Source organism: Eubalaena glacialis, chromosome 20 (assembly GCF_028564815.1).
Source record: "Eubalaena glacialis isolate mEubGla1 chromosome 20, mEubGla1.1.hap2.+ XY, whole genome shotgun sequence".
Lineage (NCBI taxonomy): Eukaryota > Metazoa > Chordata > Mammalia > Artiodactyla > Balaenidae > Eubalaena > Eubalaena glacialis.
This window is the reverse complement of record NC_083735.1, coordinates 9,849,866-9,872,390: the sequence shown is the minus strand read 5'-3', so window position 1 is coordinate 9,872,390 and position 22,525 is coordinate 9,849,866. Positions and strand designations below refer to the sequence as shown.

General features: G+C 37.7%; 1 protein-coding gene across 1 annotated transcript in view; it reads right to left on the bottom strand.

The window, feature by feature from the left end:
* The window catches only part of CSMD1 (CUB and Sushi multiple domains 1), a 1,818,880-nt gene that overhangs the window by 204,646 nt on the left and 1,591,709 nt on the right, over nucleotides 1-22,525 (bottom strand). The window contains exons 27-30 of the mRNA XM_061177359.1: nucleotides 21,888-22,079; nucleotides 16,615-16,753; nucleotides 9,487-9,674; nucleotides 3,738-3,932 (exon numbers count right to left, since the gene is read on the bottom strand). Of these exons, the coding sequence (XP_061033342.1) occupies nucleotides 3,738-3,932; nucleotides 9,487-9,674; nucleotides 16,615-16,753; nucleotides 21,888-22,079 (714 nt within the window). The remainder of the gene's footprint in view (nucleotides 1-3,737; nucleotides 3,933-9,486; nucleotides 9,675-16,614; nucleotides 16,754-21,887; nucleotides 22,080-22,525) is intronic.

Sequence of the window (22,525 nt, the reverse complement as noted above, 5' to 3'; positions counted from 1 at the left end):
AAATAGAAAAATACTGTAGCCTGGATATTCAAAATACTATTGTTAAACATCTTAAAATAGACTTTCAACTAAATCCCAGTTTCGGGATTAAACTGCGAATACTTCAATTCCTCATATTTTTACTTAAAAAGAGGTTCACGGCTGCTCATCTACTTAGGACACTATTTATCCACTGAAGTGACGCCGACTGCACCTCAGCTGTGCCCTTTGTGGCCTGACTGCATGCCTTCTTATCCTAGATACACCTTCTCTGATCTGAATTCAGAATTATTTTTCAGTATTTGAGAAAGTTTATATTTCTATAGCTTACTTCTTCTTAATGTGACAGTTTTCAAGCATTAAAAAGGATAGAAGTCGGGGATAACGTGTCAAATCTTTTGAATGTTAATTAGCACATTGTTAAGTCCTAATTGATGGATGGGACTTTCTCCAGGATTAATAAAGCTGCTCAGAATGCTGATGCTAGTGTCAAAGCACCTCATTGATGATTTGGCAGGAGACTTCCCAGGTCCAGCTTTACGCAGCTGGAAAACTGAAGTCATACTCTAAAAGTCAAAGGAAGACAGCTTAAATACCTGACAGTTATAATCTATTTATGATCAACTAGTAGAGATTTCCCTTAACTAAGCTAAGAGCAGCCTTCATGCTGATGTCTTAACTCAGAATAATTTTATCACCTTAAAACACTTACCATGGCTTTTTTTTACAATCTTAAATAGAAAAAAATTTTTTTCACTTTTAGATAAAGTAAATTTCTGTAAGTTAAATTTCAAAGCTCAAGGTTTTCAGTGAAATGCTGGGAGCTTCATTCCACCAGTTTAGACATATCACTTAATTTTAAGAAAATTAGCCATATAAATTCAACCAGGTTATTTCAGAACTATAATTTTTCTTAAACACTCAAAAGTTCAAATTTTTAAAAATAAGTACAAATGAAGAATGGAAATCTATTTTCTTTTAGACATATAAAATTTAAGCACATCATTTTGCAAATATCCCTTTTCTATTGAAAAGTTTATCTATTTCAAAGTTTAAACAACAAGCATAAATGAAAAGTGGAAATAAATCTTCACTGAGCTAATATTTCGATGCCCAAATGATCAAACAGAAATCTTATCAAACAGAAATCTTATATCTTCTGATATATTTGTTCAAGTATAACTACAAAAATTTATTTTGTTAATGGGTAGGATGAAAGATCATTATTTTATGATAATAGAAAACACTAAAAAATAAAAAGGATGAAATGAAAGAAAACAAACGTGGCATTTTAGGTCCTCTGCTACCTTGACAAATTGCGCTATGCTTATACATTTTCCCCCAGATTTAAAGATAAGCACGCAAACTGCACAACATCCTTCAAACACAACCAAACATCTGTGAAATTGAGAAAAATATGTACAGAATTTTCATTTAATTCTTAACAATTACTCTGTCCATGTTACTGTGTTAACCTGAGAAACAGGCATGGTCTTTCTCATGTTAGAAATTCTTTTATATTAATGTGATAAGAGAAGGAAAATAAATATGCTGTTACTCTTTGGTAATTAATGTATTAGATCATTTCCTAAATGAAAAAAGATTTGCAACAGTATCCATTGCAGATGGTAACAAGAAACTGACTCATCCATTTGGTTAACTGGAGTATATGTCTCATATATAAAGGCAACAAAATACAATCAAATTTGAATGTAAACCAAAAACAACATAAGTAAATAAAAGCCATTCTGACCCATGAAAGAGACTCCAGGCTGTTTCCATTTCTGTTCTAATTCAGTAGGAAACCTCAATGAACAAAAAAATGTAGGCAATAGAAAGAAAAATTATATCATGAATTTAAAACAAACTAGCCCAAAATACATCCCTTAATATATGAACTATCAAAATGTTTAAAATATAGCAACATTCGCTTAGTTTAACTGGTGATCTGAGTGATCCACAGGCATTAATTCAGCACAAAATGTGCTGTTCTCCTTGAGATATCCAAAATAAACTATGGGAGAGGACATTTCTGTTTAATGATTCGGAATTTTTAGTTTTATTTAAATTGAAATACATGACTTAAGGAAAAATCAGTGCTGTATGCTTTATGCACATAAATGTGATGACTGGTTAACAGAAACTATGCTTGAGTTCACGGGTCTTCAGACACGGGAAAAAACTCTCTAATTTAAAATTAGATTATTTATCTATTGCCTAAATGTGACCTCATTTTTCTCGTTTAGCCTATGGCTAAAGAATTTATCATCATCCCCCATAAGTTCAAAGTATGTTTGAATTTAATACAGTGCGCACTTTTAAGGATGCCATTTTGAGGTGACTCTAGTGAACGTACGAGGACGCTCTTCTAACCCTCACAGAGGAGCACTGTGATGCCGCCGACTCAAAGCTTACTGTAACGTTTACACAGACATAAAGACATCATCTGGACGCCCCACACAGCCACGTGGGCCCTTCACCATTCTCCCCTCGCACGAACCTCCTGGAATCCGAGAAGCAGCGATAATTATTTCCCTGCGTTTACTGCTAGAGGATAAAATATGTAAGACTAGGAAGACTTCAATTTTCACTGGAAATTGTTTTGGCTATTCCCTGATTTATTCATTTCCTCTGAAAACGTGTGTGAAGTTCCCTGTCTGCGCCAACCTTGAGTACTGCAGGGCTGGAGGACTGGGTTCCTGAACGGAAAAGCTCTCAGGGTCATAAGACAAACCCAGAAACACAGACATGCCAGAGCAACCCACGGCGTCAGGTCTGTTCGCCTGTGTTGTTTGCTCGGATTTTTCACGTACTAATTTTCTGAAGCACCACTTTGGTCGGAAGTTACAAGAAGCATCAGAGCCATCCTAAGGAAAAGATGTTTATTTCATTAGTTCAGTGTATCTAACTAAACCGGTCCTTGAGTTCATCCTAAAGTAACCTTGGAGTCAATTTTTCTGTCACAAACCACAGGATTTTACTGTCTCCTTTTTAAGGTGTATCACACAGTCTGGAGTTTTGTCTGTGGAGGGTCCCACGAAGCTACCCACCAGACACAGAACCTGGAGGACGGCCCAGAAGTCTGTGTTCAGACCCCTCCTCTCAGCACACCCCCCCAAGGGCAACTGCAACCTGACTTCTGTCACTGTAGGATCACACTGCCTGTTCTTGAAGGTTGACCTTACCCTCTAATAGGTGCTTTTATTATTTAATGTACATGAGGAATTACAAACTGTTGGTATTTGGGGGGAAATGACACATCCTTATATATGCAATATATGTATATGTATGTGTATATATGTAGAGAGAGAGAGGCAGAGACAGAGAGACAGACAGAGACACAGACAGAGGGAGATACACACACACACACACACACACACACACACACAGAAAGGCAGAGAAATAGAGAAAGACAGAGAGCAAGAGGGAGACAGACAGAGACAGAGACAGAAGCAGAGAGACAGAGGCCACCTAGAGACTGGTAATTTGCATCTCTCATACACAAAAACAGCAGTTAGAAATGCCAAACGATCTAAGTGAGAGAAAAATATCTCCCCTTCCAGAAAGCTCTGAGAATGGCTAATCCACTGGGTAAATTAAACGACCAAGGAAGGTCAAGTTCTTATCCCACGTTGCTCTGCGGGGTTTCCCCACCAGTGATGAGGGGATACAGGACTGAAGTGCAAACTGTCTCCAAAATGAGAGTCCAAATTCCAGAGGGAAGTTATCCCTGAAGGAAACACCGGTTCCATACGTACCATTGCAGGAGGGCAAGACCCGGTTCCAGGCGGGTTTTCCATCCGCTCCAATCACACACGTGATGGAAGATGGGTCAGCGATCTTGTAGCCAGAGTCACACTGGTACGTGATAGTTGAGCCAAGTTTGAAGTCCGTCCCAATCCTTGTCCCATTCATTATGTTTCCAGGGTCAAAACAGGCTTCCCGTGGTTTCTCTGTGGAAGACATGAATGTAAACTCCATGAGGGCAGGAATTTTATTTTATATTTTTGTTGTCGGTTGTTTATATTTTTAGTACCTAGAACAGTGTCCAGCATATAAAATATGCTCAAAAAAATTGATTGACTAATTGACCAAGTTGTCAATTAATGTTCAAGTTAATAATTATCATAGAAAAATAGAAAAAACTCCTTTCAATAAAATTATTTATTTTTCAAATGACAATTCACTACAGAATTGCTGTTGAGGTTGATTTCCTGACTTTTGTACTTAATTCATGAAATCACAGCACATTTTAGGAAGAGATGGGAGAATTCGGCTTCTCAAAAGGAAATTGATTTAATTCATGTAAATTAACAGTGATTTCTCATGCTGGTGAGATAATCATGGAAAGAAGTTCTGATCTTTTACCACTCTCACTAAGTCAATGAAGCCACACTTAGCTGGAAAGCACATTTCCTGATCCATAAGGGTCAAGCCCTGTGTCTGGGATGTAATAATTGTTCAACACAGTTCTATTCTAATTCTAATAACTGCTCAAAGGAATTGAGGGCATGTTATGTATCAGGCGCTGAGCTGGGTACACTGCATGTTTTTCATTCTAATCTTCACTCCACCTCTGCAATGTGAGGATGATCTGTGGCCCCATTCTACATTTTGAGAATCTGAAGCTCAAGAGCGGTTAAATAACTTTCACAAAAACGCACTGCAGAGATCTGTCCAGCTGTGGGGTCCACTAAAGGAGGCATTTACTAAAAGCCTCTCTTTTCCCAGATATAAATACAAAGCTCTCTTCTTTCTTTCTCACAGTCCTGTAGCTGTGTGGGTAGTGCCACTTATGTGCTGGTAGCATTAACACTGTAAATGTCATATTTCAGCAGACCTTCCAAATGTCTCTAAATCATGTATCTATATCTCCTTCTGTTGTGTGCAATTCCATCATTTGAATTGCTTTCTGTTTGTGCTTGTCAACGTCCTTCACTCCATCAGCAAAGCCCCTTGTAAAGTCAGAAGGCTCTGAATTGAATTTTACAGATCTTCAAGGGATCAATATAGATGTTATACTGAAATGTTTTTCTTCATGTTTTTGGCCTAAAGTTAAGAAAATGCTATTTGTCACGAATGTGTTATTCATGAATGGGGTTATTAATGTCAATATAGGTTCAAGGATAACTTGAGTGGATAAAATAAATATGTTTCAGTTCTTTCTATTTGGCTTGACAATCTTTGCCCCAGGGTTAAGCAAACACATAAAAAATCTCTGGGAAGTATAAATGGAAGCCAGCATTTTACCTTTTTGGGGGTTGTGATCAATGTGGATTATGTTCCTCTTTAAGCACTTTCCCTTCCTGAGTGTCTACCTATGGCCAATGAGTAAATCCACACAGTAGTGTTAGGAAGAAGACGCTCCTGGGAGATTGTGGCAGGTGAGCCGGTAAAGAGTAAAGATGCAATGAGCTCTGAAAACTACATCCTACATCCTCTTAGGTATGGATAACAAACAGTGGAAGAGGGAAAAGCACAAACTTTGTGACGTCCTGCAGGACGGAGAAGAGGCCTGTTTAACTGTATTTATTCAATATCTCTCATTATATTTTTAATGACCTATGTGTCAACATCAGCCAAACAGAGATCTCTTTGGCAACTGTTGGCCTAATTATTATAACCAGCTATTAGAATATTTTATTTACATACTTTGGTTAAAGTGCAACATAAATATATAAACATTATACTATCACATGTATTGTACATCATATACCATCTGCAATATATCATATGTATTATATATTATCATACATATGTATCATATGCCATGTATAATATATTAATTATCATATATATCATGAATATATCATATCATATATATAAATTGTGGAAACCCCTCCAGGTCCTCTATTTTTGCTCTGGTTAGAGACTCACAGCAATAGTTGTGTACTGTGTTGGAACCAACACTCCCTAATCACTTTATTGAAAACCAATTTGGATATTTCAGGGAGTAGGGGACATTCTGATAATTCTTAAACGCCGCCTTAGATCCCATAGAGAACACAGATTGTTTATTTTAAGCAAATAAGGGACGAATAAATAAAACTGTGGGCACGAGAACAGTCCTTCCATCGGATGTCGTTTACTCTGTCATCCAACAGAATGTATTGAGTGTCTAATAAATACAAGCACTGGTCTAGGGCATATATTTTTCTCCTATAAAATGATGGAGAAAGGGCTTCCCTGGTGGCACAGAGGTTAAGAATTCGCCTGCCAATGCAGGGGACACGGGTTCGAGCCCTGATCCGGGAAGATCCCACATGCTGCGGAGCAACTAAGCCCGTGCGCCACAACTACTGAGCCTGCACTCTACAGCCCACGAACCACAACTACTGAAGCCCGTGTGCCACAACTACTGAGCCTGCACTCTAGAGCCTGCGAGCCACAACTACTGAGCCCACGAGCCACAACTACTGAAGCCCACACGCCTAGAGCCCATGCTCCGCAACGAGAAGCCACTGCAGTGAGAAGCCCGCGCACCGCAACGAAGAGTAGCCCCCGCTCGCCACAACTAGAGAAAGCCCGCGCACAGCAACGAAGACCCAACGCAGCCAAAAATAAAAAATAAAATAACTAAAATTATATTTAAAAAAATGATGGAGAAAAAAATACATGCCTGTTGCCTGGTCGGCCTTTTTGATCACTTTTTGTTATTATAAGTGTCTGTCGGTTTAGTGTACTGTTTGGTTAAATACCACTCCCACGATTTTCTGCTCTGTGTTGCAAATTGAGACCGCTGATGGCCAGTTTTTCTTCATTTCTCCAAATGCACTGCATCGAAGCTTTTACTTGCATTTACTCAGTTGTCAGTTCAGGATGTTTGGTGATAACTCATGGCACGCTTTTTGCTTACAAGTTGTCACATTTCCCAGTGAGATGACTTCATTATGCGGTGTGCTCTGCCCTGGTTCCTGTCTGTTCTGCTTATGGACGCCTCCCAGAACGCCTGCGCCGAAGCCACCGGGCCCCTGGGGTCACTCGGCAGGACTGCCCCGTGGCTCCTTCTGGTCAAGCCCAAGAGCCAGGTCCGCTCCCTGCTTCCCTCACCGTATGGGGCCTTGTACTTGCTGGATGCTGTATCATTGCTGTGTCCTTCCTTGTTTGCTGATGATTTTTTCTTTCACAGGCTCCACTGGAGAACTTTTAAAGCATGAGAGCTCTAGCACCCATTTAGAAGGCTCTGCTGGTACCCAAAGAACCAGACCAAAGAGGCAGCCCTGTACCCCTATCATGAGGGACACAAGTTCTACTGCATTTATTCACTCATCTGCAGATTCTCTTTCCCTAGGATGCCCTGGGGAATACAAGGTGATGACAGATGTACAGTCTTTTTTTTTCATTGAAGTATAATTGATTTACAATATTATATTAGTCTCAGTTGTACAGCATAGTGATTCAGTATTTTTGAAGATTATACTCCATTATAAGTTATTACAAGATAATGGCTGTAATTCCCTGTGCTATAGAAAATATCCTTGTTGTTATCTATTTTATACATAGTAGTTTGTATCTGTTAATCCCATACCCCTAATTTGTCCCTCCCCCCTTCCCTCTCCCCTTTGGTGACTATAAGTTTGTTTTCTGTAAGTTTGTCTGTGAGTCTGTTTTTGTTTTCCATATACATTCATTTGCATTATTTTTAGATTCCACATACAAGTGATATTATACAATATCTGTCTTTCACTGTCTGACTTATTTCACTCAGCATAATTTTTCTAGGTCCGTTCATGTTTCTGCAAATGGCAGAATTTAATTCTTTTTTATGGTTGAGTAGTAGTCCATTGCTGGCTCATATGGCAACTCTAGTTTTAGCTTTCTGAGGACCCTCCATACTGTTCTCCATAGTGGCTGCACCAATTTACATTCCCACCAACAGTGTAGGAGGGTTCCCTTTTCTCTACACCCTCGCCAACATTTGTTATTTGTAGACTTTTTCATGATGGCCATTCTGACCAGACTAACGTTATACCTCATTGTTGTTTTGATTTGCATTTCTCTAACAATTAACAATGCTGAAAATCTTCTCATGTGCCTGTTAGACATCTGTATGTCTTTCTTTTTGCAAAAATGTCTCTTTAGGTCTTCTGTCCATTTTTTATTGCATTGTTTGCTTTCTTGGTATTGAGTTGTATGAGCTGTTTATATATTTTAGATATTAACCCCATGTTGGTCTCATCATTTGCAAATATTCTCTCCCATTCCTTACAGTCTTATATTTAGATGAAACGTGTGATTTTTTTACTCATTACAGAATGGGTGTTGTCTATTAATACAGAAACTGTCTAATGATATGGCAAATGCTTAAAAGTACTGCTGTTAATTATTTGTGAACATTAATGGATCCCATCCAAAAAGCACAGTAACTCCCTCAAGTGCTGAATTGTTTAAATTTTTTTAAATTGTATATTGTACTAAAGATCAGTAAATTTGTAGATTTTGGTGTTTTTGAGGAAGTAGATTAATTTCCTACTTAAAAACCATATCAAGAAATACAAGTCCATTAAAGGGTTAACATAGATGAAACATACCCTATATTTTATTTTATAATTCTAGTAACTAATAACTAACTCAAAAGTTTAAATAAATGTATACATTTTCATTATTTTTTATAAAGCACTCACTACTGTCAATTAATGTTTTGATAAATCCTTTTCTCTGATTCTTTGTAATATACCCCATGTTTCCCTTGTTCACATGAGAAACAGATTTGAAAAAAATATATATTTATTTTCATGAACCCAACAGCAAAATGCTTAGGTTGGGGTGATCTTTGTTTGTGAGTCTGTTTGTTTTCTCTGGATGCTAGTGACGGGGGGGCGGGGGGGTGGATCCCAAAGAAGTGGGAGTCACTCATGAGGTGACCAAAGAAGAAAGCTCTGACCAGGATCAGTGCTTGCTCCCCATCAAACCAACCACCATGGGTGGTCAGGACAGGGAAATGGCAATCGATATTTTACATCTTGAAAAATACTGAGATAAAACTAAGCTATTTATCGGGAATTCCTTGGCAGTCCAGTGGTTAGGGCTCCATGCTTTCACTGTTGAGGGCTCGGATTCATTCCTTGGTTGGGGAACTAAGATCCTGCAAGCCAAAAAAACCCCAAAAAACAAAAAAAAACCCCAAAAAACAAAAACCAAACTAAGCTATTTATGGACTTAAATTGAGTCATCCTCAAGAAACAAATTAAGATAGTAAAACACATATTAAAATAATTCTTAAATACTCAAATTATTTATTGCACAAATCATAATTTATCTTTAAATGGCTATGAATTTGGAAAAAGAAATCTCCCTCCCCCATTTTCTTTTCTTTCAGCTAAGGTAGAAATGCGTGTTGGAAATTTCTTCTCCACTGGCGAGATCGACCCTGTTCCCCAGACGATTGAGAGAGATGTCAGAATTTTATGCATTAAACAGATAGGCAAGACTTTATAAATAAATGCTTATGATTAAAGCAATCTCGATACAAATTACTTTCCTCACAAGTTAAGCTGGTCACAGTACCTTTAAATTCAATGGCGAACCCCGACAAGCCCACAGAAGCATCACTTCGAAATGCCAGAAAGAGACTATTTCCACTACTCTCAATTCTTTCTGGGGCTTGAGAGCCTTGGAAACTTCCAATGAGAGGGCTGTTGGAATCCCCTCCTTCATAGATATGTAGGAAATCATAGCTGGGCTCCATGTTGAAACTAAAAGGAAAGAATATTAATTAGATTATGCACCTAATATATGTGTCTCTTATCTTCCAGACTATAAAGTCTCTGAGAGCACACAGTGATTTTATTTGCCTTTGTAAAATAATTTTTAAAAATTAGGACAATCCAAAAGTTAAATATAATAATAATCAAAATGGCAATAAATAACAATTATAACAAATACTATTAGTATTTTATACAATCACCAACATCTTCAGTACAGTATGATTTTGAAGATAAGAGATCTTATCTCTTATCAGAAAGAAAGAAAATGAATCCTTATAACATAGATATAGTATCTCTTCCCTATAACCATGATATTTCTAATGAAATGCAGTTTGAAAGAATAGGGTTCAGAAGGGATGCATTCCCACTGGTATTTGATTTTTATGTGAATATTTTTAGTTTTAATAACATATATCCTTGATGTCACTGACAATTCTTAAAGTTAAAAAATATTTTTGTTTGATTTTACTTTTAAAATTGTAATTGCCTCTATTTGCTTAGATAATTTGGTCAATCATAGCAGTCCATACAATGGTACAAAGTATGGAAGTCAACTGTTTCACATCATTTCACCTTGATTGGATATTCCAATTTTCTCTTCCCCTCTCCCTCCCGCTCTTTCCCACTCTCTCTATTTCTCTCTCTGTCTCTGTCTCTCCTTATGTAAATTCCCTAATAATTTCCAAAGTCTAACAATTAAAGCCCAAAGCTCTCAAGTGGGGTGCAGCTTTAAATGTCTCTGCCATTTATGATGAGAAGGATGATGATAGTCTGGGAACTTTAAAAATATACCTCCTCTCAAGTGACAGATTGAACTTCATTTACATGTCCAAGATCTCAGTGGGATCAGAATAAACAAACACACTAGACAGAGGTATTGATGTAATCCATTCTGACTTGCCCTCCTCTGTCCCTTCATCTCTAAATCAGGGCCTTTGGGGTCTTTAATGTGGACCAATCCATGCGGCTTCCACTCTCTTTCCTTTCCCTTGACAGCATATTTGTATACAGGGATGGAGAGAGTCAGGAGGTTTTATAATCACGAACATGTGCTGTTGTTTAAGTGGCTTTAGTTTATCTGGATATTCAAGGGATAAAACGTGAACCCAAGGTCTTTCCAGAAGCTGCCCACTGCATTCTGAAGGATGTAGCACGGGGGACCACCAAGGACCCGATGTTAGTATGACATCTGGACCTGCATCGCGCCATCCCATTTCCTGTCAAGGTGCCCTCGCTCCCATGTGAGGTCCTGAACACATTCATTCAAGGAATTTGTCAGAGGTTTCAGAGTCTGTTTATTTGACAAGTTCCCTGAAGTCAGAAATGAAGAAAAAGTAAAAGACTGGAGTGACTAAAGAGTGAGTAAAGAGGCCAAGAGGAACTGCATCAACCAAACAGAATTTGGTTGGAATAACAATTTTATTTGGAATAGTTTGCAAGGATGTTATTAGACTCTGGTCATGCTGTACCCCTGATAATTGGCATAACTAATTATTACGATAGATTATTTTTGAACGAGGAAGTACGATCAGGCACAAACAAACATATTCTAACTACCCTCTCCTTTTGGATGTGCCGTCACACACACATAGAAGTCTGAAGTGATATTTACAATTAATGACAGTTCCTTTGGTTAAATCCTGTCTTATTTCTACCTATACCAGATGCACAGATCTACAAGCCCCAATAATAGGCCAAAGTCTGGCCATGCTTTTAAACCAAATTTAATTTGAGTTCCAATGTGTAAGTCGCATCAGCCCCACAGTCTATAGAAGCCTGTGATAAAACACTCCTCCTCGAAGACCCCCCGAGTACCAGGGTGAGCCTTGAAGCTCATATGTGCTCAAGGTCATGTCATTCTTTGCCTTCCTTGTTAGTAATGCCGGGCTCCCCTCCCCTCTCCACACCTGACTGCAGTCACACTCTTTAAACAGTGCATCCTGGGAAGCCTGTATCAACACCAGCTTCTTTGACTGGGTCCTTGAGCATCCTTGTTCCCATCTGTTACTTCTGGCTTCCTCCTTCTTTCTACTAAGTAGATCTAGGAGCTGAGGTCCCAGGAAAACTCCCACCTGAGCATACACAAGTTGTCCATTCCTGAGAACATGTCACAGGTATGTGATTTTCTGTGACACCAGGTCAGCTAATGATTCCAAACTCTTAGAGTCGGAAGAAAACTTGAAGATTTTCTAGGTCAACCATCTTCCAGGGGAGTGCACAAAATTAAGTGAGAAAACTTCTTGTGTAAAACTGCCTTATATATTATATATTATTATGAACTGCACTTTGGGAACCTTGATAATGAGTCACCGTGACCCAAGGGAAGGTAGGAAACTCCTACGAAAAGGCTCTGTGTTCTCTAAAAGGCTTTTAATTGTTAATTTACTTTTAATCTCCTGGTAGCAGAGGTGTCTCCTGGTTTTAAGGAAGGCGCTACTAGAATTTAGCATTAACAAAACCCACAAAGATATTCAAAAATATAACCAGCAAACGTTCACAGCTTTTGTATAATAGCTGAGTGGCATAATAAGGTATTCATCATTTGGTAAATTTATAGCAGCTTGAGTAATTTCAGGAAATGATGGCTTATTAAACTACTTAAAATTCAGAATCACAGAGGTTTAAAATTATACTGACTCATATCTCATCAGGAGGAGAAAGTGAAGGAAGATAAGCAAAACCAGGCCTGAAATATTGATGCAAACATCTCAAGAAAAGAAACTTGTTCAATTGACAGATAAATAAATCTAATCAGACCACTTTGCCTTGGGGAGCGAAGAGACCAATAGGACAGTATATAGAACCACTTCTCTTTTAAAATACCACTTCATTTAGTTCAAAAATCCAAATGTGAATTTGGAAAAGATCATGGGATTTAGAAAAATTCAATTATTTATACCATATATTAATAATGTGAGAGTTCTATGGAATTTATATTTATAATATAATCATATTATATTATGACTTGAACTTTTACCATTTAGTGTAGCAGAAAGAAGTTAGCATTTTTTTTAAAGGACTAATTGTTTATTAAATCAGACTTTACAGTAATGAGATTTGGGGAACTTTTGTTTTCAGAGTTCTACCAAGTCTTGACTATCTTAATTTATTTATTTTTATTTTTTATTTATGGCTGTGTTGGGTCTTCGTTTCTGTGCGAGGGCTTTCTCCAGTTCTGGCAAGCGGGGGCCACTCTTCATCACGATGCGTGGGCCTCTCACTATCGCGGCCTCTCTTGTTGCGGAGCACAGGCTCCAGATGCGCAGGCTCAGTAATTGTGGCTCACAGGCCTAGTTGCTCTGTGGCACGTGGGATCTTCCCAGACCAGGGCTCGAACCCGTGTCCCCTGCACTGGCAGGCAGACTCTCAACCACTGCGCCACCAGGGAAGCCCCAAGTCTTGACTATCTTAATGATAATAACAATACTACCTTTGGGAATGTCTGACAGGATGTACTATGGAAATGAATTAGCGCTCACGCATTAAGAGAAACATTAGACATCAATGAGAGATTATACTAAGTATATCTGTATCACTTTATTATCGCTTTTCTTTGAAAATTCTGTAAATTAAGCCCTCTCATGTGGAACACACTGTGTGCAAGATAGTATTTAAAAGCAATTCTTGCCACATCATGTGTATCCTAACGCAAGTAGAATGCTGAAAAGCAAAATAATCTATTTCCATTTTTGTCATGCAGCCTGATGTAGTACCTGTTAGACACAAGACCTCAGGCTTTGCTAGATGTAAAATTGAAGACCCCTGAAGGGATAAATGAAGTAATCTTTAGGTATGACATTTAAAGTCTTATTAGGGACTTCCCTGGTGGCGCAGTGGTAAAGAATCCACCTGCCAGTGCAGGGGCACAGGTTTGAGCCCTGGTCCGGGAAGATCCTACATGTCGCGGAGCAACTAAGCCCATGCACCACAACTACTGAGCCCATGCACCTAGAGACCACGAGCCACAACTACTGAGCCCGCGTGCCTAGAGCCCGTGCTCTGCAACAAGAGAAGCCACCGCAATGAGAAGCCCACGCACTGCAATGAAGAGTAGCCCCCGCTCGCCGCAACTAGAGAAAGCCCGCACGCAGCAACAAAGACCCAATGCAGCCAAAAATAAATAAATAAATAAGTAAGTCCAGAGGAGCTCCACAGGTGAATTCTATCAAACAGTTAGAGAAGAGCTAACACCTATCCTTCTCAAACTATTCCTCATTCTATGAGGCCACCATCACCCTGATACCAAAACCAGACAAAGATGTCACAAAAAAAGAAAACTACAGGCCAATATCACTGATAAACATAGATGCAAAAATCCTCAACAAAATACTAGCAAACAGAATCCAACAGCACATTAAAAGGATCATACACCATGATCAAGTGGGGTTTATCCCAGGAATGCAAGGATTCTTCAATATATGCAAATCAATCAATGTGATAAACCATATTAACACATTGAAGGAGAAAAACCATATGATCATCTCAACAGATGCAGAGAAAGCTTTCAACAAAATTCAACACCCATTTATGATAAAAACCCTCCAGAAAGTAGGCATAGAGGGAACTTATCTCAACATAATAAAGGCCATATATGACAAACCCACAGCCAACATCGTTCTCAATGGTGAAAAACTGAAACCATTTCCACTAAGATCAGGAACAAGACAAGGTTGCCCACTCTCACCACTATTATTTAACATAGTTTTGGAAGTGTTAGCCACAGCAATCAGAGAAGAAAAAGAAATAAAAGGAATCCAAATCGGAAAAGAAGAAGTAAAGCTGTCACTGTTTGCAGATGACATGATACTATACATAGAGAATCCTAAAGATGCTACCAGAAAACTACTAGAACTCATCAATGAATTTGGTAAAGTAGCAGGATATAAAATTAATGCACAGAAATCTCTTGCATTCTTATACACTAATGATGAAAAATCTGAAAGTGAAATTAAGAAAACACTCCCATTTACCACTGCAACAAAAAGAATAAAATATCTAGGAATAAACCTACCTAAGGAGACAAAAGACCTGTATGCAGAAAATTATAAGACACTGATGAAAGAAATTAAAGATGATACAAATAGATGGAGAGATATACCATGTTCTTAGATTGGAAGAATCAACACGGTGAAAATGACTATACTACCCAAAGCAATCTACAGATTCAACGTAATCCCTATCAAAGTACCACTGGCATTTTTCACAGAACTAGAACAAAAAATTTCACAATCTGTATGGAAAACACAAAAGACCCTGAATAGCCAAAGCAATCTTGAGAAAGAAAAACAGTGCTGGAGGAATCAGGCTCCCAGCCTTCAGACTATACTACAAAGCTACAGTAATCAAGACAGTATGGTACTGGCACAAAAACAGAAACATAGATCAATGGAACAGGATAGAAAGCCCAGAGATAAACCCACGCACATATGGTCACCTTATCTTTGATAAAGCAGGCAAGAATATACAGTGGAGAAAAGACAGCCTCTTCAATAAGTGGTGCTGGGAAAACTGGACAGCTACGTGTAAAAGAATGAAATTAGAATACTCCCTAACACTATACACAAAAATAAACTCAAAATGGATTCAAGACCTAAATGTAAGGCCAGACACTATCAAACTCTTAGAGGAAAACATAGGCAGAACACTCCATGACATAAATCACAGCAAGATCCTTTTTGACCCACCTCCTAGAGAAATGGAAATAAAAACAAAAATAAACAAATGGGACCTAATGAAACTTAAAAGCTTTTGCACAGCAAAGGAAAACATACAACGAAAAGACAACCCTCAGAATGGGAGAAAATATTTGCAAATGAAGCAACTGACAAAGGATTAATCTCCAAAATTTACAAGCAGCTCATGCAGCTCAATATCAAAGAAACAAACAACCCAATCCAAAAATGGGCAGAAGATCTAAATAGACTTTTCTCCAAAGAAGATATACAGATTGCCAACAAACACATGAAAGAACGCTCAACATCATTAATCATTAGAGAAATGCAAATCGAAACTACAATGAGATATCATCTCACACCAGTCAGAATGGCCATCATCAAAAATTCTACAAACAATAAATGCTGGAGAGGGTGTGGAGAAAAGGGAACCCTCTTGCACTGTTAGTGGGAATGTAAATTGATACAGCCACTATGGAGAACAGTATGGAGGTTCCTTAAAAAATTAAAAATAGAACTACCATATAACCCAGCAATCCCACTACTGGGCATATACCCTGAGAAAATCATAATTCAAAGAATCATATACCAAAATGTTCACTGCAGCTCTATTTACAATAGCCAGGACATGGAAGCAACCTAAGTGTCCATCAACAGATGAATGGATAAAGAAGATGTGGCACATATATACAATGGAATATTACTCAGCCATAAAAAGAAACAAAATTGAGTTATTTATAGTGAGGTGGATGGACCTAGAGTCTGTCATATAGAGTGAAGTAAGTCAGAAAGAGAAAAACAAATACCATGTGTTAACACATATATATGGAATCTTAAAAAAAAAAAAAAAATGATCATGAAGAACCTAGGGGCAAGACGGGAATAAAGACACAGACCTACTAGAGAATGGACTTGAGGACATGGGGAGGGGGAAGGGTAAGCTGGGACAAAGTGAGAGAGTGGCATGGACATATATACACTACCAAATGTAAAATAGATAGCTAGTGGGAAGCAGTCGCATAGCACAGGGAGATCAGCTCGGTGATTTGTGTCCACCTAGAGGGGTGGGATAGGGAGGGTGGGAGGGAGACGCAAGAGGGAAGAGATATGGGAACATATGTATACGTATAACTGAATCACTTTGTTATAAAGCAGAAACTTACACACCATTGTAAAGCAATTATACTCCAATAAAGATGTTAAGAAAAAAAATAAGTAAGTTCTACTTAAAGGAGGTATTCCATAAGAGATGGTACCTTTTGAATATCAAGGCGATGACGAAGTCCGGGTTCACCTTTATTCTCCAGTCACACTCTTTCCCGGGAGGATAGGGCTGCGGGTAGTTGGGGGACAGGATGACGCCGGCCGGGCCAGTCAGATTCCCACCACATGCCGCTGTCACAGGAGAGGAAGGTTCAGGGGAGAGAAGGGTGCTGGTCAGTGTGAAAGGAGACAGCACAGGGTTCATCGAAGATACGGCGTACTGGGTTCTTAAACAACTACCCAGTGGAAATTTTAAGACCCAGAAGGTCTGTACATGTTTTTATGTGATTGTTACCAAATTTTATATAATATTCCACTCCATTTTTAAGGAGGATTTTCAATGCTGACAAATGAAATTTACTTCCTATAATTCTAAACTTTACCCAGTTAAACTGAACAGATTACCTGAATCCTCCACACTATAAATATATGAAAACAAACCTGCACAGGAAAAAAAAAATCCCCATGAATATCATTTTATGGTTGTATCAATTCTTTGGTCATCTCTTATCGTTTACAAAGTCATTGCTTACTAATTCTAAAAAGTTTGCTTCAGTGGCATAATGATCATCCATCTTCTGTTCACTCTTGTAACTCTAAGCCTAGCACAGTTTTTGATCATAATAAGTATGCAGGAAATATGTGTTGAATAAATGAATACGTGTTATTTCGTATATTTCTCACAGTCCTCTGCTATACGTAGGGCTCAGATATCTTCCCCACATTTCAAAATAACAAAACTAACAGGTAAAGTTTCGGTGATATCTGGGGATAGATGACCAAGAGGAGGCTGAGCAGGAACTTAAGCCTCTAAAAATATTATTTCATCACACTATTTAGAATGTTACTATCAGGAAGAAGCACTTCAGATGACAGTAATAAATTTCGTTTGTTTCTGCAGTCATTAATTTTTAATTACATGTGTTTACATTTGTATTAGTTAAGGAAATGATTTTGTAGTTTATTGTTGTTAATAGGCAAGACAGTCTTCATTCTTGAACCTGAAAATGTTTAGGACTGCTTTATTTAGTAGATAACGTTTCTGTTAAAGCTTCCATGCTGTGGAAGGTACTAAAACAATGCAAAATTCACATTAATATGCTAGGTTTAAGGTTCTTCATATCAAATACTGTGAATTGTCTCCAAGTTGTTCTTAAAAAATCACCCTGATTAAATTATACTGTTCCCTCTAAAATGTATACCTTATTTCACTTCATTGATCATGTATATATTCAGGGAAAAAAATAAGTAGAGAAGGAAATATGCTAATTGCTGATATTTCCCACACACATACACAAGGACTTTTCTGAAAATAAGATGAAGATTACACACTTTATAATTTTCTGATATGGATGTGTCTTTAAATACTCACTTAACATTCCCGAAAACTTAACTTTCCATAAGAAAAAATATAACAAATCCCAAGACTCTTTGTTATAACTTCCGTCTCACCTAAGGCAAACTCTGAGTAATATCACAGGAAATATTTATAATAAATTCTTACAGATATACTCTCAAGAGCAATACGATATAACTTTCTTCAAAATGATTAAAACCACATTTTCCATAGTATGCAGTTTTATTTTAATAAATGATGTGGAGACAATCGGCTAAGCGGCTCTCACAGGACGTGGCCTCCCCCGGAACCGAGTAGATGCTGACAGCCTGGAGTATGAGAAGCCTGGACAAACAGCAGAGGTGGCACTGAGGTGGGGAAAGAGGTACCTGAGGGCCTCAGGTTATGCTACTCCACTCAGGTTTCAAAAGAAGAAACATGACAGATTCAGGGCACCGGGTACAAGGGTACCACCAGCAGGAAGAGTTCAGGGATGAGACTCAAATATTAATTGAAAAGAAACAAAGGGCAGATCCTGTCTTATTCATACTGGTCCCAGGTGGCATTTTCAAATGAGGTTATTTAAAGGCTTAAAGTGGAATTAAGGAGGACCGTCTTGCTGGGTTTGTTCTCTCTTTGGTGGGGAATTCTTCATTTTAGCTTCATCAGGTTTTCATTAGAAAGCTTGCAAAATGTTTTGGATAGGATTACATTTAGTACAAAATGCAATTCAGACGCTCTAGAAATTCTCCAGAGGGAATGGACATAGAGACAAAATCCACAAACTCATATCAATCCACAGTTCCTTATTCGAAACGCTTAGGGTGGACCCTCCTGACACACACGGTAGCACGTTCATCCACTAAGGTTTGCAGCGGTACTGTTTAACTAGACACATTACCATTTCCACACCAGAACATTTCAATGTTCACACCATTAAGTGGGATAAATAGCCACAAAATAGTTACCCTGTAGATCAGGGCAGGATGGTGCCACCAAATAAGTTTTTGCAAACTTGGAATGCATTTTTGCTTTGCAGAGCTCTTTAGAATTTGAACTTGGACAAAAGGTATTGTGGGCTATATGAGAAAACTGAAACTGTGGAGATGTTCAAGGGACACTTTACTCAGAATCAGAAAGTACTGAGTGTCTTCTGGTCCAGAGAATCGGTCTTTTAAGACTCAGTTCCAGAAGGAGGTGCCTCCATCGCTGGAGTCCTTTGTGAAGTGAAAGAAGTGAGGCATCCAAGCAAATTACAGGGCAGATTAGCAGCAAATGACAGGGCAGATAAGCAGCAAATGACAGGGCAGATTAGCAGCAAATGACAAGCTGGTGAGAATATGAGTAACATATAAACAGGTGAGTGGTTAAGAGATTTTATAAAAGGGAGAGAATGGGAAAGAACAGCAAATAGGAGGAAAAAATACACTAAGAATAAAACGGAAAAAAGAAATTAGCCAGTCAACAGGAAAGAGCAAATTCAAGTGGTCAATAAGAATACGAAATTAAAAACAGTTCATCCTCATTTTTAATATAAAATGCCAATTAAAACTCCAAGGAATCTTCACTTCCTGCCCATATTATAAGATTAAGAAATATCACATAAAGTGTCTTTTCTGAGTTGGGGAAAATAAACAATCATGCTGACGGTGACGTAAATTGGTGCAACCTTTCTGAAAAAGTTTTGAAAACTCCAGAAATACCTAAGTTTGTAGAAATATGTCATTCATAAATAATCATGGATGTGTTTTGCAACAAGTGTTCATGTCAGCAATTTTCGTGAAAGGGAAAAGGCTGAAACACCTAACCGTACATTGAGGAGGGATTAGTGGAATCAATATTGGTCAATACTGATCCAAACAGAGAAAGACTGTGCAGGCATAAAACTTAATTAGTAAAAAATACATAATAACACAAAAGATACTCATCGTGTACCAGTAAGTAAAAAGTGTAATTTACAAAATAATCATTCAGGGTGCTATCATTTAAAAAATTTTAAAAATAGATTATATATACATAAAATAATTATGAAGCTTACTTATGCATGTTTATGCTAATAGTAGTTGCCTTCAGGTAAAAAGGTGACAGTGTTTTTTTCCTCTTTTTTCTTAACTGTAGCTTATAAAACTTCTGCAAAAACATACTATGTTTAATAAGAAAAAAGCAAAAGAATAAAAATAAAAAATGTCCGTATTAGCAGAACAGAATGTAGATGAGTGCTAATACATGACCATGCTCTAAGGGATGAGTATCTTACAGAGGCATAATCTCATTGCTGGGGCAAAATATGTTTACAATGTGATAAAAAGATATTGTTCACTTATTCCCAAATACGTATTTTCCATGTTTGTGTTATGTAATACCTGTATGTGGGTGGTTCTGTTGCCAACAGAACTGATATTCAATGGCCTGGGAGTGATCTTGGCTTATTTTTGGAGCTGATATTCAAGACAGATAAAGTGTTACTGATTTTCGTTGCTGAGAACTGGTTTATCTAGTCGCTGATTACAATTAGGTAACTAAGAGATGACCCCCAAAGAACTATAGATTATTTGGAAAGGTGGTCAAATCTCACAATGAATGGTTTATATGAATGTCAACCAAGAAACTACCTTCAAGAGATTGACTGGTAGTTGTATTGCTTTTTAATGTACTCCTCCATAAGCTTAAATTCATGCAAATAGGAAAAAAAATGTGCCTCTCCTGATTTAAAAATAGAAGAATGGTTTAAAATGATGGTTGCATTTATAGGTAATTACTCCACTTTAAAAAAGGAACACGTAGAAATCTGGCACATCTCGTGATGACTCAGCTTGAGGTAAAATGCGACTGTGCTCACAAAAGTCACGAAATGTACGTGCAGCACAGAACGCTGCATAAACAGGGTAGCTTTCTGACAGGGCTGAACATGCTAATAAGAAGAGCTATCAATTCTCATCTGTCTTCAGAATCCTGCAAGCACTCTGTAATAAGTTAAGAGTTGCATATTGTAGCTCCACAGGACCACTGAGAATCCCTTATGACAATAAAAATCATTTTAAATCACAAAATTCCCTCAAGGTCACCTGATGCAAAATGGCCCATTAACTCTGTGCATATCACTTCATTATCACTTCCTCTCTTTGCAGATTAATTCAATTTTATATTTTTCAAACAGATTATAAGGAAGTACAAATTACACTGTGACAGTTCATTAAAATTAAGTTTCTTTTAAAAATTAAGATGGGATACTATACAGAGGTATTTATGGTAAAATATTTAATTGAGTGAAGGGACAATCTAATGTAATTACTATTTTATATATAAATATGTCGTGCCCTAAAACCATATTTGTGATAGACTATCTTGGATATTGGTCATTCAAACTAAAGTCTGCACGTGAATTGTTTTCTCTTTAATAAGGTCAAATTATAAAATTCTAGTAAATTTTAGAAAGAAGTCTCTCCTTTTATCTTTATAGTGACATAAACAGTGTAATTTCTAGTTTTTAGGATTCTATTAAAAATGTACTGCTATTACAGAAAAATCTTCTAAAAAGAGAACACACTTTTTATTGAGTAGGTTTTGCTTAAGGGCACGTTTCTATATTAAAAATGAGAACGACAATGGTAGAGTTATGAATTTTCAGCCACACAGAATTTTAAATTACAGTAATTTGATTGATCCATATTTTTACGAGATTTCTTAAGGATAGGAAATGTTAGATAAATGTCAATTACCATACATTAAGTAAACTACTTCCTTTACCTCACCTAATAAAATAAAGTTTAAAGGTTTGTAATAAAATTTCAATATAATCTCGGGGAACCAGAGGGCATGTAAGAAACTCTTGAGAAATACTTCTGAAGAATTATACATTCACAGAGCAATTTTAATGATAACATGCATTCCTTCCCAAATATAAAATTTCTATTTTCTGTTGCACAATACCTATGCACGTAGGAGGGTCTGGTTGCCAAAAGAATCGGTTATTCAGCTGCACACAAGTGATTTTAGCTTGTCCTTGGAGCTGGTACCCAGGGTCACACTGGAAGGTGATGGTATCTCCCGGCTCTCTGCTGTCCCCATAGCGGGTGCCATTTTGAGGTATACCTGGGTCATTGCAGGTGGATGCGATGGATGCTAGAAAGAAGGGACAACATCACATCAATGACTGGAAACACGATCCCTGCACTCTTATAGACGTAGAGCCCTTGTGGGCTGAAGCGCTCTTGATCCGCGTTAATGAATCACTTGTCCACATATGAACGTAAGAAAAGAAGCTTTTTTTCCCCTCAAGAATACATTCAATAGCATGCATCTTGATTACGCTTCCTTTGAACAGATTCTAGCAAAATCTTCATGAAAATTCAACCAATTATGGAATATATTAAGGATTTCTGTATCATGCTATGCACATACACACACATTCCCCTTTGATCGTCTCATTGACAGTATTTTAGTGAAATACATGCCACAATTTAAATAATTTAAGAATACCAATCTCAAGGAACCTTGAGGAAAACAAAATAGGATAAATTCCCTTTGGTCAGTGCCTTCCCACTTCACAACCAGCTAAGATGAACTAA